The following is a 16997-nucleotide window of genomic DNA, read 5'->3' on the forward strand; positions in this document are numbered from 1 at the left end:
TACTGCTACTGCTTAATTATGGAAAAGGCCAGTGGTTTGACTGGAAAGAAACAGAACACAACACTTCTTAGAAAGTGATTATAATATTAGCCTTTTTATATTAAGATAGAAAGCTGTGTTTTGCAAACACATGATGAAAGGGTGTAATTATTTTAAAATTTTGACATGTTTGACTAAAATGATCCCATTTCTAATTAATTACAATCTGGATACTAGAAAATATGCTTTAAATCATCTAGGTAAATACAAAAGACAGATGCTACTGTAAGTACACGAGGATCTTGCAATGAGTTATCCCACAGCTATCTAAATCAATTTGTAAACATAACATAAAAAGTTAAAAGATGTTTCTCTTGCAATTGCCAAGATTTCAAACAACTGCAAAAGTAAAAGATAAAAAATGCAGAAGGGCAGAGGATATTTACATATAGTGTTATTTTCAAATGTTTTTCCTGTTAACATTTTTTCTGGTCTTTGCAGCACTTTATAGCCTCTGGATGTTTTGATTCCTCATGTCAAATCTGCTTTTCATGGTGTAAGGTCTTCTGTATACATATCTTTTTATTTCTCTCTCTCACTCTCACTGTTTTCATTCCAGAGAACAGAACTACTTAACTCAGTTCTGCTCACAAATGCTTTGATCATAAAAAATGTAGTACAGGGTGAACAAATAGCCCAATTTAGTCTTATTTTCAATATTTAACCACCCCTTATTCCCCCCCCCCCCCCACTAGTTGCCCCTCTCCACTCTCTGTCGTTTTCAGGTAGAAATCCCCAATCAACTTCTCAGGAGAAAGCAGGGAGCAGAAGGAGCAGCAGTTATTTCAAAGAGCACTAATCCTCAGAAACCAGGGAAGCATCATGCCTCCTCTCCCTGGAAATAATAATGGTAAAACGTGGCAGTTTTGGGGAGGAACACACCATCTGCCACCCCCTCTAGTCCCAATAAGCCAGGGCAGTTTGGTAAGTATGGGAAGGAACATTTCCCGCCTATCCTTGCAATGGAAGGAACAGAATTAGAAATACAAATAATAAATGAATAATGAGGAACTGAAAAGGAGCACTAGTGGCCATAGTACATTTCAGCAATTGGAAAAGTAGGATATAAAAATGAAAAACCCTGTAGAACATAAAGACGGAAGGAGTAGGGGGAAGAGATTACAGGGAGATCAGAGGACCATTTACTGATCTTGAGCTCCCCACTCTATCCCAGTGCTACTGAAGAGCTGACAGAGAGCCCAGTGTATTCCCCTCCCAGAAGTCATCTGTTCTACCACTGGGAGAAAGGGGAGAGAAACCTGCACCTGTGAGACTTTCAAGCCCCAGGGCAGGGGATTTGTCTAACGTAGCTAACAGAGACGGGTCTGAGAGAGAGAGCGCACAAGACAGCGCAATTACATAATTGTTTGTTTTTCGGTCCTGGGTCCCTTAGCAAACAGAAATTATATATTTTGTGGAAAAAATCCCTACATTTGGCTTTCAGTTCAAAGACCTTCACTTTTATGTAATTTAATAGCCAGGAATAAATTACTAAAGTCACTTTAATAAGCTATTATAGGTTTATGTTGTGGGTTGAAGACTGCTAGGTTGAGATGGCTGGTTGCATTGGCAGAAGAAAATGTGTTGCAATTAGGTGACGGTTTGCTCTCATTACCATGCATGGCTCTTTTTGTGACCTTCACACTCTCTCTCTCCTGGCTGTATTTCTACAGTAGGTTCTTTTATTTATTTATTCTGTGGAATATATCATTCATACATAGGCTTTTTTGAATTTTCTTATCACAGTGTTTGTCTCATAGACTCATACACTTTAGGGTCAGAAGGGACCAATATGATCATCTAGTCAGACCTCCTGCACAAAGGAGGCCACAGAATCCTGCCCATTCACTTCTATAACAAACCCCTAGCCTATGTCTGAGTTATTGAAGTCTTCAAATTGTGGTTTGAAGACCTCAAGCTGCAGAGAATCCACCAGCAAGTGACCCACGCCCCATGCTGCAGAGGAAGGCGAAAAACCTCCAGGGCCTCTGCCAATCTGCCCCAGAGGAAAATTCCTTCCCGACCCCAAATATGGTGATCAGCTAAACCCTGAGCATGTGGGCAAGATTCACCACCCAGCACTCAGGAAAGTATTCTCTGCAGTAACTCAGATCCCATCCCATCTAACATCCCATCACCGACCACTGGGCATACTTACCTGCTGATAATCAAAGATCAATTGCTAAAATTAAGCTATCCCATCATACCATCCCTTCCATAAACTTATCAAGCTTAGTCTTAAAGCCAGATATGTCTTTTGCCCCCACTACTCTCCTTGGAAGGCTGTTCCAGAACTTCACTCCTCTAATGGTTAGAAACCTTCGTCTAATTTCAAGTCTAAACTTCCTAGTGTCCAGTTTATACCCATTTGTTCTTGTGCCTACATTGGTACTAAGCTTAAATAATTCCTCTCCCTCCCTAACATTAATCCCTCTGATATATTTATAAAGAGCAAGCATATCTCCCCTCAACCTTCTTTCGGTTAGGCTAAACAAGTCAAGCTCTTTCAGTCTCCTTTCATAAGACAGGTTTTCCATTCCTCGGATCACCCTAGTAGCCCGTCTCTGAACCTGTTCCAGTTTGAATTCATCCTTCTTAAACATGGGAGACCAGAACTGCACACAGTATTCCAGATGAGGTCTCACCAGTGCCTTAAATAACGGTACTAACACCTCCTTATCTTTGCTGAAAATACCTTGCCTGATGCATCCTAAAACTGCATTAGCTTTTTTAACAGCCATATCACAGTGGCGGCTCATAGTCATCCTGTGATCAACCAATACTCCAAGGTCCTTCTCCTCCTCTGTTGCTTCCAACTGATGTGTCCCCAATTTATAACTAAAATTCTTATTATTAATCCCTAAATGCATGACCTTGCACTTTTCACTATTAAATTTCATCCTATTATTATTACTCCAGTTTACAAGGTCATCCAGATCTTCCTGTATGATATCCTGATCCTTCTCTGTGTTAGCAATACCTCCCAGCTTTGCGTCATCCGCAAACTTTATTAGAACATTCCTGCTTTTTGTGCCAAGGTCAGTAATAAAAAGGTTAAATAAGATTGGCCCCAAAACTGATCCTTGAGGAACTCCACTAGTAACCTCCTTCCAGCCTGACAGTTCACCCTTCAGTACAACCCACTGGAGTCTCCTCTTTAACCAGTTCCTTATCCACTTTTAAATTTTCATATTGATCCCCATCGTTTCCAAATTAACTAATAATTCCCCATGTGGAACAGTGTCAAATGCCTTACTGAAATCGAGGTAAATTAGATTTATTGCATTTCCTTTGTGTAAATAATCTGTCACCTTCTCAAAAAAGGAGATCAGGTTGGTTTGGCATGATCTACCATTAGTAAAACCATGTTGTAATTTGTCCCAATTACCATTGACCTCAATGGCCTTAGCTACTTTCTCCTTCAAAATTTTTTCCAAGACCTTACATACTACAGATGTCAAACTAACAGGCCTATAGTTACTCGGATCACTTTTTTTCTCTTTCTTAAAGATAGGAACTATGTTAGCCATTCTCCAGTCCTACGGTACAACCCCTGAGTTTACAGATTCATTAAAAATTCTTGCTAATGGGCTTGCAATTTCATGTGCCAGTTCCTTTAATATTCTTGGATGAAGATTATCTGGGCCCTTCGATTTTGTCCCATTAAACTGTTCAAGTTTGGCTTCTACCTCAGATGTGGTAATATCTACCTCCTGTCATAAACAGATAGTTAAGGGTTAATATCTCTTTCACCTATAAAGGGTTAACAAACAGTGACCTGCAAACACCTGACCAGAGGACCAATCAGAAGACAAGATACTTTCAAATCTCGGGTGGAGGGAAGCCTTTGTTTGTGGGTTTTGGGTTTGGCTTTGTTCTCTCTGGGTCCTGGACGGGGCTAAAGGTGCAACCAGGTTTCTGCCAATCTCCCTGCTACAGTCTCTTATCTATTCAGAATTGTAAGTAAGAAAAGGCGGTCATAGTCTTTTAATTTTTTTTTTCTATTTGCATATGTTTACTTGCTGGAAGTAGCTTAAATTGTGTTTCTGCTGGAGAAAGTTTCTTTCTATTGTTTATAAGTTGAAAGACCCTGTAACCGTTTACCATCTAAAGTGCAGAGACAAACCTTGTACTTTTTTCTTTCTTTTTTTTTTTTTAAAGTTTTGCTTTTAAGACCTGTTGATTTTTCTCTCCTAATTAAGCTCAAAGAAATTGAGTCTGTATATACCAGGGAATTGGTGGGGAGAAGGGAAGGATAAATTTCCTCTTTGTGTGTAGATTCACGAAGCTTGAATCTGTATTGCCTCTGGGTGAGGGGGGAGACAGAAACTTGATCTCTCTGTGTTGTGTTTCAAGGAATTGAATCACAGTATCTCCTAGTGTACCCAGGCTGGAAAGATCGGGAGGAGGTAAATAGGTGGGAGGGAATGGTTATTTCCCTTTGTTGTGAGACTCAAGGAATCTTGGTCTTGGGTCCCCTGGGAAGGTTTTGGGGGGACCAGAGGGTATCAGGCCCTAGAAATCCCTGATTGGTGGTAGCGCTACAGAATCTAAGCTGGTAATTAAGCTTAGAGGACTTTATGCTAGTACCCATATCCTGGACACTAAGGTCCAGATTTGGGAATTATACTATGACACCTCCATATCCTCATTCCCATTTGTCATCCTTCCATTATCCCTAAGCTCCTCATTAGCCTCATTAAAGACTGAGGCAAAGTATTTATTTAGATATTGGGCCATGCCTAGGTTATCCTTAACCTCCATTCCATCCTCAGTGTTTAGCTGGTCCCACTTCTTCTTTCTTTTGTTTTCTTCTTATTTATATGGCTATAGAACCTTTTACTATTGGTTTTAATTCTTTTTGCAAGGTCCAACTCTACACGGCTTTTAGCCTTTCTCACTTTATCCCTACATGTTCTGACCTCACTAAGGTAGCTTTCCTTGCTAATCCCACCCTTCTTCCATTCCTTGTAGGCTTTCTGCTTTTTCTTAATCACCTCTCTGAGATGCTTGCTCATCCAGCTTGGTCTACAACTCCTGCCTATGGGTTTTTTACCCTTTCTTGGGATGCAGGCTTCTGATAGTTTCTGCAGCTGCGACTTAAAGTAATTCCAGACCTCCTCCGCATTTAGATCCATAAATTCTTCAGTCCAATTCACTTCCCTAACTAATCTCCTTAATTCTTTAAAGTTAGCCCTTTTGAAATCAAAAAGCCTAGTCCCACATCTATTTTTGTTTATCCTTCCATCTAGTTTGAACTGAATTAGCTCATGATCACTCGAACCAAGGTTGTCCCCTACAACCATTTCTTCTATGAGGTCCTCACTACTCACCAAATCTAAAATGGCATCCCCTCTTGTTGGTTCTTCAACTACTTGGTGAAGAAATCCATCAGCTATCACATCCAGAAAAATCTGAGCCCTATTGTTCTTACTAGCACTTGTCCTCCAGTCTGTATCTGGGAAGTTAAAGTCTCCCATGATCACACAATTCCCATTAGTGTTTACTTCATTAAAAACATTAAAGAGGTCTCTATCCATATCCAAATCAGATCCCGGCGGTCTGTAGCACACCCCAAGCACTATCTCAGGAGAGGCTCTAGTAGCTTTCTTTCCCAGTGTGATTTTTACCCAGACAGACTCTGTCTTATCCATTCCATCACTTCTTATTTCTTTACAGTTAACCTCCTCATTGATATACAATGCTACTCCACCATCTTTGCCTTTATTTCTCTTTCCTAAACAGCACATAGCCTTCAATACCCGTACTCCAGTCATGACTACTATTCCACTATGTTTCTGTTATCCCTATAATATCTGGTTTCACTTCCTGCACCAGTAGCTCTAGTTCCTCCATTTTGTTCCCTAGGCTCCTCGCATTAGTGTACAGACATCTTAATTTTTGCCGTTTGGCTTCACTCACATTCTTTACCCTGTTAGGCACAGACATTCTACCACCAGCATCACCTGTTAGACTGTTATCTATACTACCCTTCCTCCTTATGTCAATTCTTCTGTCCACGGCTGTATCCCTTCTTACTTTGTTTTCTTCCCTCTCAAGGTTAAATTCTGGCATGGAGATCACCTGGACATCTCCCAACCATCTCCCCCAAATTCCTAGTTTAAAGCTCTCAATCAGTTGGGCGAGCCTCCATCCTAGAAGTCTATTTCCCTCCTTACTCAGATGAAGTCCATCCCGAGAGAACAGTCTTCTGTCCATAAATGCTTCCCAGTGGCCATACATCCCAAAGCCCTCCTTATAGCACCACTGGCTGAGCCATCTGTTGATCGCCATAATCTTGTCACACCTTTGTTGCCCTTCTCGAGGAACCAGCAGAATCCCACTGAAGATCACTTGAGCCTCGATTTCCTTAAGCGTCTTCCCCAGTCTGGCATAGTCTCCCTTATAGACTCATAGACTCTAGGACTGGAAGGGACCTCGAGAGGTCATCGAGTCCAGTCCCCTGCCCTCATGGCAGGACCTAATACTGTCTAGACCATCCTTGATAGACATTTATCTAACCTACTCTTAAATATCTCCAGAGATGGAGATTCCACAACTTCCCTAGGCAATCTATTCCAGTGTTTAACTACCCTGACAGTTAGGAACTTTTTCCTAATGTCCAACCTACATCTCCCTTGCTGCAGTTTAAGCCCTTGATACTTTCCAGCGAGAATCTAGCCGTATCATTCGTTCCCACATGAAGGACAATCAATGGATTCTTTCCCGCTCCAGTTAGGATCCTTTTCAGCCTCAGGTCCACATCCCGTATCTTAGCACCCGGCAGACAGCACACCCTTCTGTTCTCCCGATCAGCTCTAGTTACAGCCCTGTCTATTCTTCTCAGTAAGGAGTCCCCAATCACGTAGACCTGCCTTTTCCTGGTGACAGTGTGATTCTCCGGTCTATCCCCTGCACCCACTGGCTGCAAGTCCTCTCGATTCCTATTCACTCCTGGGGCTCATATTTGGTGCTGCCTCTATTGACTCCTCCCCTCTTCCTGTAGGACTAACAGCTCTTCTCTTTTTCTGTGGGAGGAATGTCATTTCTTTTGCTCTGTAAGAAAGGTGTTCACTTAAGAAAGATGTTTGTGTTTCAAACATGTTATATTCTTTGGCTATGTGTATAGCAACATCTGAGTTGTTTCCTGTGGTCAGCAGTGATTGTATTCTTGTTTAACTGTGAATCTGCCACCCTTCTTTTGATTCCTAACATGAGCTATTTTATCCTGAGATACATTTCCTTTTCCAGCTTCCAAAATAAGGGACTCTCATGAAAATGATCTGACTCTGCAATGTCAACTAGAAAGAGCCACAAATAAAGCACTGAAACCCAAATCACGGCAATCTCAAAAGAGAATAAACAGCACATATCCCACACGTAGGAGGTATACAAGGGAACAAAAATATACTTGACAAATAAGGAATCAGAACATTTTATAGCAAAGGGAAAACTATATGCAAAAAAAATGAGCAAACATAATAGGTGAAATCCCAACACAGTATGTAGCTAACTGTTTCTACTACATTCCCTGGAGAGACTACAATTTAGCCTTATAAACCACAGTCTTCTACAGTTCTGCATTTCACAGTGTGATACAATTTTATACAATTAAATGTTCTGTTTTGAACTTTTTTTTTTAAATTGAGTTGCAGAATTATATAGTTTAAACACCCTCAAGTGTACTCGCTAGGATTGCCAACTTTGTAATATATAAAAAACGGATACTCCAGCAGGAGTCCTGGAACTGCTCCTGCCTGCCTCTTCCCCCAGGTTCTACCCCTGACTCACCCCTCCCGAGGCCCTGTTTCTGCCTCTCCCTTCTCACCAAGGCCCTGTCCCCTATTTGCTGCTTTTCCCTCCCCCTCCGCCATCTCCTGTCATTCTCTGCTTTTTCCCTCCCCTCCATCCCCTCTGCACGGAAGGGACTTGCCTTTGGGGATGGGAGCTGCTGCTGCACAACGCAGTAGGAGGTGGCTCCAGCTGAGGAGGGGCTGGCACAGGTAATGACCAGGCACCTCCCTGCCTCCCCGACCCATAGTAACCGGACACTGTCAGGTCCCCTTTTTTACCAGACTTTCCGGTCGATAGCCAGACACCTGGCCATTCTAGTATCTCCATTTGTTATTTTATTTGCAGAGAGAAAATATAAAGTGAGATAAACAAACACACACGGAGAAAGCTGGGGCAGGTGGTGCAGTGAATGAAAGCACTAGTATTTCACCTATTAAGATCAAAGTTCAAGTTCTAGGTCTGATCACAAGTGAAACTTATTTTAGGCAGTCTCATCCAAATTTGCCACCAGGGAGGTGAAAACAGTAGTAATATTTTGCACACATCCATCACTCCTCTAATATAAAGTTAATACCTAGACATTCCTCTGTCTGCCCCATTCACCAGCACCAGAATTCCTAATTTCTCTAGTTGGGTTGGTCCTGCTCCTGGTGTGCCTGCCATTTTTAACTCTCACTAGGTGTGAAGGACTGTACAAATACTAAAAAGGCTACTGAGGCATGCAAGCATGGAAACTAGACAGAATACCAAGAGCACAACAAAGCACACCAGGATCAGAGTTAGGAAGTTTCTTGCATATCTGAAGCCAGGAGGGGGAAAAAAAATAAACTTTTATGTGGGTATCAAGGTAGAAATGGTCACAGGGATGGGTAAAAGATTTAAAATTCCATTCATTGATTCCTCACAGACCACTCTACCAACGGCCTGTTTTTTCATCTTGTCCTAGGCCCTGTGAATCCTGTACCAAAATGGCAAGAGTGTCTAATGCCAGGATATAAGAACATTGGCAGAGATGTTTGTGGAAGCCTTCACAAAACATGCCCAGAATAAGCCTGGCTCAAGACAATACTATTAGTCTCCCATTTTCATAAGCTATAAAAGTCAGTCACATATACAGCATAATCTCATTGAGAAAGACAGTAAATCATAATGGGACTAAGATTTCACTCTTGCATCTGTACTTCTGTTAATACTAAGTATTATAAACAATAAACTACACCCAACCTTCAGTGAAAATGTAGCCTATTTCTTTGTGAATGGAATGGTTCTTGTTACATCCCAGAATATGATTGTGAAGACATTTTTTTTAAAACTCATCACCTGTATTAACTGTGCTGCATAGTAAGGAACATCAGAGGTTACCAAGAACATAGCTTTTCTTGCTACAGATAGATTCAAAGTGGGAATAAAGTGCCTAGCAGCTGCTATTATCCTAACAGTTGGAAACTGTCTCCACCGGCTGGCAAAATACAAACACAGCAGTCTCAAAGTCGTACAAGGCTATCAGAAAAAGAAACAATAAAATTTTCCTAAATAACTTATTTTCATACTTTTTAATGGAAGAGATATACATAAAACACAGAAAAAACTTCAGTGGATAGGGTATATTATAGATCATTACTTATCTGCAACCAAAGATGTTACAGAAGTTGAACATCTAAATTTAAACTCAGTTAACTCATCAATAGCAAAGACATCAATTACATAGGCAGCTCATGAAACAAACGGGTATTTTGTTCTACACTGGAGTGAGGAAAACTAAGACTATTGTGTAATGGTAAACATTACATTTGGTACATTACATTACAAGCTGTTAGAAATGGTAAACATTTCTAACAACTTGTGATATTTGAGTTGGTTATAGACAAACTCACAGCAGACCTGCACAGCATCATGGCTAGCATAAACCAAGATATCTGAAAAGTTTATAAAAGAGTAGATCTGTTGGTATAGATCATGATAATGCTAATCGAGGCAATTAAGACATAATAAACTCAGGGCTTCATATTATAAAAATGCAAAAAATGAAATTTACCTGGAATAAGTTCCATAACTATATAAATAGGCTGCCTTTGAGTGCAAACTCCTATTAGCTTGACAATATTGGGATGGTCATATTGCTTGAGTATTCTGCATAGGGTGCAAAAAAGTTTTATTATGTTAGTATATTTCATTATGCAAGTTGATTAAAATAAATATCAGGGGAAAGTATCTTAAACCTCTAACATTATTTTAAAGCAAAATATCCCTTGTTATATTATCCAAAAACAAGCTGCTTTCAATGCATCAATGGTACCACTCTGTGGAATTACAATCATACACTCTGATGAGAAAATTAAAAAATTGTGAATATATTGACTAGTTTACAAGTCAAGATCTACTTAAGTATTCTCATAGTGATCCCACCATTTCTCCGCAGCATAAAAGAACTATATAATTTGCAAAACAAGGCAATCATACCTCACAAGGCCCAGAATTTAACTAAAAGATCAGAACTGGGGAGTGCTGGGAGAGTTCAGTCAAAAACCTTGCAAAGCATCTGTCTGCACTTTGCCTACCCACAGCTCAGCCTCCAACTCATTTTCCTGAGCATTAAATACAGTAAAAATAATTTAAACTGAAAACAACAAATTAAGAATACCTATTCCAATTTAGGAAGCTAAAACAATAAAACTTGCATCTGCTTAAGTAAGGCTATGATGAGAATATTTACAGACAGAAGAATATGCCATGATTTATAAATGAAAAGGAGGGCTGGTAAGAATTCTAGAGAGACATCATAGCTTTTGAAAGTTTGATAACTACTACTTATTAACTTGAACCACCTCTTGTAAAAGAAAATGGAAAGTGTTAGTATGCTTGAATGCCATCTCAGTAAGGAATAATGTATTTCATTTTCATTTCAATATAAAATCATTTCTTGAGTTGGAGGCTGCTTAGCAAGTGAAGAAATTCCTTGGTAGCCAGCCAGGCTATTAGCATGAAATCAAAGCCATTTTCAAGGAATTATATAGTTAAGATATCCAATAAAAGTCATTTGTATATAGCTAATGTTTTCTACGTTTCTATCTTCGTAAAACTTAGTTATTTATCTAACAATGAAACTACGTTAAACTCTAGAGTGAGGACAGCAAGATAACTTAAAACATTTTAAATTATTGTGGTACACTCCCTTACCCTGAGAATTTAAAGGCCATGTACTTGTATTCTCATGTATCAGCTCATATACTTGGGCTTACCACTCTTTTCACCAATGTATATACTCGTTCATAAGCCGAATTTTGTTAGTAAAAAAGGGAAGCACCAGAGAAGGGGGTTTGCTTATGAACATGTATAGAGAGGGAGACGTGGGACACAGCCCCTGTCCCCAACAGAGGGAGCAAGAAGAGGCAGCACAGCCAGCAGAGACAGAAGGGAAGAGGTGGGGCCAGTCTCTCTCCACTTCTGGCCACCCTGCTCTCCTCCCAGCCTCCGAAGCAGCTGCAGCTCCAGTGCTGGCAGGCTGCAGCCATGCCGCTCAGTCCTGCCCCCTGAGCAGGCTGTGGCCGTGCCACCCGACCTGCCGGAGCACACTGCAGTGTGATGCCCAGCCCAGCGGAACACGATGCGGCCGTGCCACCCCGTCTGGCCCGCCAGAGCAGGCTGCGGCCGCGCTGCCCAGCCTGCCAGAGCAGCTCCAGTCAGGCCAGAGACATCCTCCCCTAGCCCTCCCAGATAAGGTGGGAAGGGATGGGATGAGGAAGAGTGTGGGGGTCCCAGGGAAGAGTGTGGGGTCACGTGGAGGGTGGTCACAGGGGTTACTCCCCTGACTCCCAGCTTCTCCCCCCCCAAATATTTCCCCACTAGTTGCTGTCCCAACCCATCAGAATAAGCAGTTGTTGAGCCGGGACACTTTGTTTACTTAGGTTTATCTCCATGCCTGTGGACGCGAGGTACACAAACTATCTCGGCCCACCAGCGGCTTATCCTGATGGCCTGGGAGCCAAAGTTTGCTGACCCCTGAATTATAGGGTCGGCTTATGAACGGGTCATAAAATTTTTCTATTTTTACTTATCCATCTTGGGAGGGTCGGCTTATAAATGAACCAGTTTATGATCGAGTAAATATGGTATTATTTCAACCTCATTTTCCCCCACTATCAAGGAATATCCTTTGCCTGAATGGCACAACCCAGTTCTTCCAGAGGGCCTGTTTCTTCCCAAGATTAGTTAATGAGGTCAATATTTACATGTCTTTATGACTACCACTTCTACTCTAAAGTCTTGCCTGAGTCTATGATAAGGTCAGGCCTTTGAAAAAAAGCTCTTAATTGGGCGGCAATGTTAAGTTACAGGGCTTATTTATGATTGCTGGAATGATCACACAGATATCTGAAATCTTTAATTTTCAAAGTTAAAATTTCAATTAAAAAAAATCCAAGATAAGCACATATTTAATTACATGTAGAGAACTTACCTGGCCTCTGATAAAAATTTTATTTTCAGTTCCTGAGGAAGGTCTTCTTTACAAGTTTTTACAGCAACAGGGGTTTTATCCTTTAATGTTCCCTTATATACTTCACCAAAGTTACCCTGAAATTGCAAATATATATATATTCACTGTGCTTTTAAGTCTTCAGAAAAATAAAGCTAATCATTATTCAGGAGAAACAGATACTTCATGTCAAAGAATTTTCATTAGGATCTATGTTTTAAAGATGCTCTTATAAAATCACACACTAACTTCAAAGGAAATTTGTTTTATTTTCTTGCTCTTACTCTAACATCATTCAGTTCATAATACATTTTTATATTTGACCATATCTAACATACAGAATTTGACAAGATATTCTACTGTAACTTTTCTGAAAACAGTAAAGCATTTTCTGAATAAACAAAATAAATTTTTCATCAAATCCTTTTTTTAGTCAGTGGAACTTCATTAACTTCTAAAATATTACTTTCTTCCTTCTCTTTGATATTAACTCCACATCTCCAGATAAGAAAATGGGGAATTGTTAATTCCCTACTTTGAGATGCAGAATTTTTGTTATCTGATATGATCTTTGATGGGGCATGACTTGGGAACTGTACTGATTACAGTATAATCAACTATTGTTACAGCCAGGTGGGGTGCGGGAGGAGGGGAGAAGGGAAGGACGAGGCCACATTTCTTATTGTAGCCACACTACAAATCAAAAGTTTGAATGACAGCCTTCTATTGCTTCAGCCATAATCTAGAGCGAAGTGACTGGGTGTCTAGATCCTCCCTTCCACCCCCCACGTTCTTGGGTGTCTCAGTGAGGAAGATATGGAACTTGGGGAGGAGGGCAGGCGGTTATACAGTGGATGCAGTGGCAGTCTGTGCTCTTGTTGCCTTTGATGCAGCTCCACCAGAGGCCTGAGCATGTCCGTTTGCTCCTCCATTAACCTCAGCATTGCCTCCTGCCTCTTCTCATCGTGCTCACTGTATGCTTTCTTGGCCTCTGTCACTGTATGCCTCCATGCATTCAGCTGTGCCCTATCAGTGCGGGAGGACTGCATGAGCTTGGAAAACATGTCATTGCGAGTGCATTTTTTTCGCATTCTAATCTGCGATAACCTCTGGGATGGAGATGATGGGGGAGCATAGAAATATTTGCATCTGTGGGGGGATAAAAAGGGAGGGTAGAATTTCAGAAGATACATTTCTGAGAATAAAAGGGAGACTCTTTCACAGTGAATTAAGCAATTCACAGCAGACAGCACATGTGCTTTAGGTACAAGGTCGCATTTTCCCTGTTATATTGAGCGCCTGTTGGTATGGTGATATCACACATGGCTGGGCAACAGAATTCGGTTTCCAGGCAGCCATGGTAAGCCAAAGGGTACGTGGGGTTGACTTCTTCTGCTTTCGTAACATGTGGGAACGGTTTCAAACTGCAGCACTCTCCTTTCCCATAGCAAGCAATGCCAGTTGGGTTTGCCATTTAAAAGGAGGGTCTGCGGTTTTTGGGTGGATGTGCAGCACACCATTCCCTCCACCCCATCACATGGCTATTCTCTGGGATGATCCCTTCATCCCTCCCACCACTGTGTGACTATTCTTCAGGGATGATCCCTTTTAGCCAAGCACAAACAGCCCAGCATGAACGGGGTCCTTTTACTGTTCCATTACAAAAATTCCCCTATTTCAACCAGGTGACTATGAATGATATCACTCTCCTGAGGCTAACACAGAAAGAAATAGACTGAATGTTGCTTGAATGCAATCAAAACCCAGGACCATTCGTTGCCATGCTTTGTGCTACAATGGTTCCAGACTACTTGCTTGGAGTGGTAAAGTGTCCTACCATGGAGGACGAAATAAGGCAGCCCTCCCCAGAGACCTTTTGCAAAGGGTTTCAGAGTACCTCCAAGAGAGCTTCACGGAGATGTCCCTGGAGGATTCCTGCTCCATTTCCAAACACATTAACAGACTTTTGCAGTAGCTGTACTGGCCGCGAATGCATCCCAGGTCTTCAGGGCAAATCAAATTGCTTTAAAACCCTGTAGTGTAGTTACAAATGTGCACTCATTAGAGGTGCCTTCTCCAGCTTCAGAGTCCGGGAACCGCCTTGTGAGGCTATTGGCTCCAGGGTGATGAAAAGGTCCTGGGTGCCAGGGAGAACAGATTCTCTGCTTGCCAGCTGCTGTGCATTCTCCTCCTCCTCTTCCTCATCCACAAAATCTTCCTCCTTGTTGCATGAGACTCCTCCCATACAGGTGTCTACAGACAGTGGTGGGGTAGTGGTTGGGTGTCCCCCCAGAATGTCATGTAGCTGATCACAGAAGCAGCATGTACGGGGCTCTGACCCGGAGTGACCATTGCCTCCTTTTGTCTTTTAGTAGGCTTGCCTGAGCTCCTTAACTTTCACACAGCACTGCTGTGTGTTCCCGTTGTAGCCTCTGTCCATCATGCCCTGTGCAATTTTGGCATATATGTTAGCATTTCTTCTTTTTGATTGAAGTTTGGCCTGCACAGATTCTTCTCCTCATACAGCATTTAGATCCAGTGTCTCTTAGTCCCTGCTGGAGCTCGTTTGCAATTATGGGACTGCATGGTCACCTGTGCTGCTGAGCTTGCCACACTGACCAAACAAGAAATTAAATTCAAAATTTCCCGAGGCTTTTCCGGTGTACCTGGCTAGTGCATCGGAGATGAAAGTGCTGTCCAGAGTGGTCACATTGGAGCACTCTGGGGTAGCTCCTGGAGGCCAATACCATCTAATTGCATCTGCACTACCCCAAATTTGACCCAGCAAGGTCAATTTTAGCACTACTCCCCTCGCCGGGGAGGAGTACAGCAGTCAATTTTAAGAGCCCTTTAGGTTGACGGAATGGGTTGGTTGTGTAGACACACTGCTTATAAAATCAACCTAACACGGCTAAATTCGACCTAACCTTGTAGTGTAGACCAGGGCTAAGAAACTATAAAAAGGTTATACTCATGCAAAGGAGCAGACCATGCATAGGAGCACAAAATTGAAGGGCATATTTCCTTTGTCTGTGCTTGTTGGGTTTTTTTCCCTTCCTCCTCGCCATAAGAACAGATATGGCTAAATCTTAAAGCTATCCCCGGTTTATCTATACACAGATCTCTTTCCTTATGTATGCCTCTGTTTGGAGTTACGTGACTTCAGTAAGCATAGATAGAATTTGTAGGAAGTGCTTTCCTTGTTTCTCTGAGTAAATGAGATTTTTTAAAATAATCATCACACATCTGTACATGAGCACACATACTAATGTCAAAAGCAAAAAGATGGAAGAGATACAAATGGTAAGGAGAAAGATATAAAATTCAGACGGATGATAGCATTGCTGTTATAGTTACAAGGCACTTCTATTCTAAATCCCTACTTATAAACACAACTTTGAAAAATGATCTTGCATTAAAAATACCAAGATATAAAACAATATTTAAAATATTCAAGTCTGTACTTGTATAATATTTGTTATATACTATATTCCTTTCATGAAACAGAACTGTAGAATTATTACATCCTCTACTATCTCAAGCCTCTGTTAATTTGTCTAAACTAAGATAAAAGGTATATTTTTAAAACATGTGGGATAAAACATGTTCATGCTTTTTAAAACCCTAATTGTATTTGAACATGTTAGCTCAGTGGTCCCCAATCTTTTCATCTGGTGCCAGATGAAGGACCGTAGCGGTGGTCGAGCATCCGCCGAAATTCGGGGGCATTTCAGCAGTGACACCTCTTGATGACGCCACTTGTAAGTGGCAAGCGGCGTCATCAAGAGGCGTCGCCGCCAAAATGCCATTGAAATTTGGCAGCATTTCAGTAGATGCTCGACCGCCAGCCAGGATGTGGGCGCATTTAGATGCCCCTGCAGGTGCCATGGCACCCGTGGGTACTGCGTTGGGGACCCCTGTGTTGCCTGGTCGAGGTGAACCAGAGTGCATTACATAAAGTACACCTGTAATCCTAATTTAGACAAGCCCAATGTCATGGCGATCTTCTTTGGGCAAGAAAGTGCTAGCTGGAAACCCCTTTCAAGTTAGCATCACCACTACATTAGTGCGCCAAAGGAAAAAAAGTGCAGAGAGACAAAGTTCTCTATGAGCCAAACCTGCTACTTCTACAGTGCTTCCTGGCAATGTCAGCCCAGGGAATGATATAGTAAATATGGATCTCATCACCATAAGACTATTGAGCTCGTCCATAAAAATGTTTAAAGAAAGTCTTTCATACCAGTGAAATTTGGGAGAAGAGAACAGATTCAAGAAAAACCAGTTTTTCGTAGCAACTTCACAGCAGCAGCAAGCAAGAGAAGCTGATGGGCTGGGAGCAAATTCTTTTTTTAAAAAAGGCTAGCAAAATGGTAAGGAACAGTATGAAAACCTCACGCCAGAGAACTAGCTCAATTAAAAATATACACAATAGTTTTCTACAGTCAGAAGTCCTCCTTTTGGACTGTCTTTTACCCTAGAGCTTCGCGCAGAAATCCCAATGGTATCAGTGGTGGTTCTACATATAAAATGAAGGTAGACTATGGCTCATTAAGTATTCTAAAATTCTCTCATGCCATTAATAACAGCAATGAGAAATTCCAAGGGGTGCCCACGCTGGGAAAACTGTGGCGCATTCACCGAAACTAGGTGCTTTTAACCATAATACATTACTAAAATCACTTTGCAGCTC

The 16997-nt window shown here is 41.5% G+C and overlaps 1 protein-coding gene across 7 annotated transcripts in view; it reads right to left on the reverse strand.

Moving 5' to 3' along the window:
* Positions 1-16997, reverse strand: part of FER (FER tyrosine kinase) — a 435712-nt gene that overhangs the window by 155313 nt on the left and 263402 nt on the right. For all 7 annotated transcript variants that reach the window (XM_030565797.1, XM_030565791.1, XM_030565792.1 and 4 more), the window contains 2 exons: positions 12290-12405; positions 9869-9963 (listed from right to left, as the gene is read on the reverse strand). In XM_030565797.1, coding sequence (XP_030421657.1) covers positions 9869-9963; positions 12290-12405 — 211 coding nt within the window. The remainder of the gene's footprint in view (positions 1-9868; positions 9964-12289; positions 12406-16997) is intronic.

This window comes from Gopherus evgoodei, chromosome 6 (genome assembly GCF_007399415.2).
Source record: "Gopherus evgoodei ecotype Sinaloan lineage chromosome 6, rGopEvg1_v1.p, whole genome shotgun sequence".
NCBI classification, from domain to species: Eukaryota; Metazoa; Chordata; order Testudines; family Testudinidae; genus Gopherus; species Gopherus evgoodei.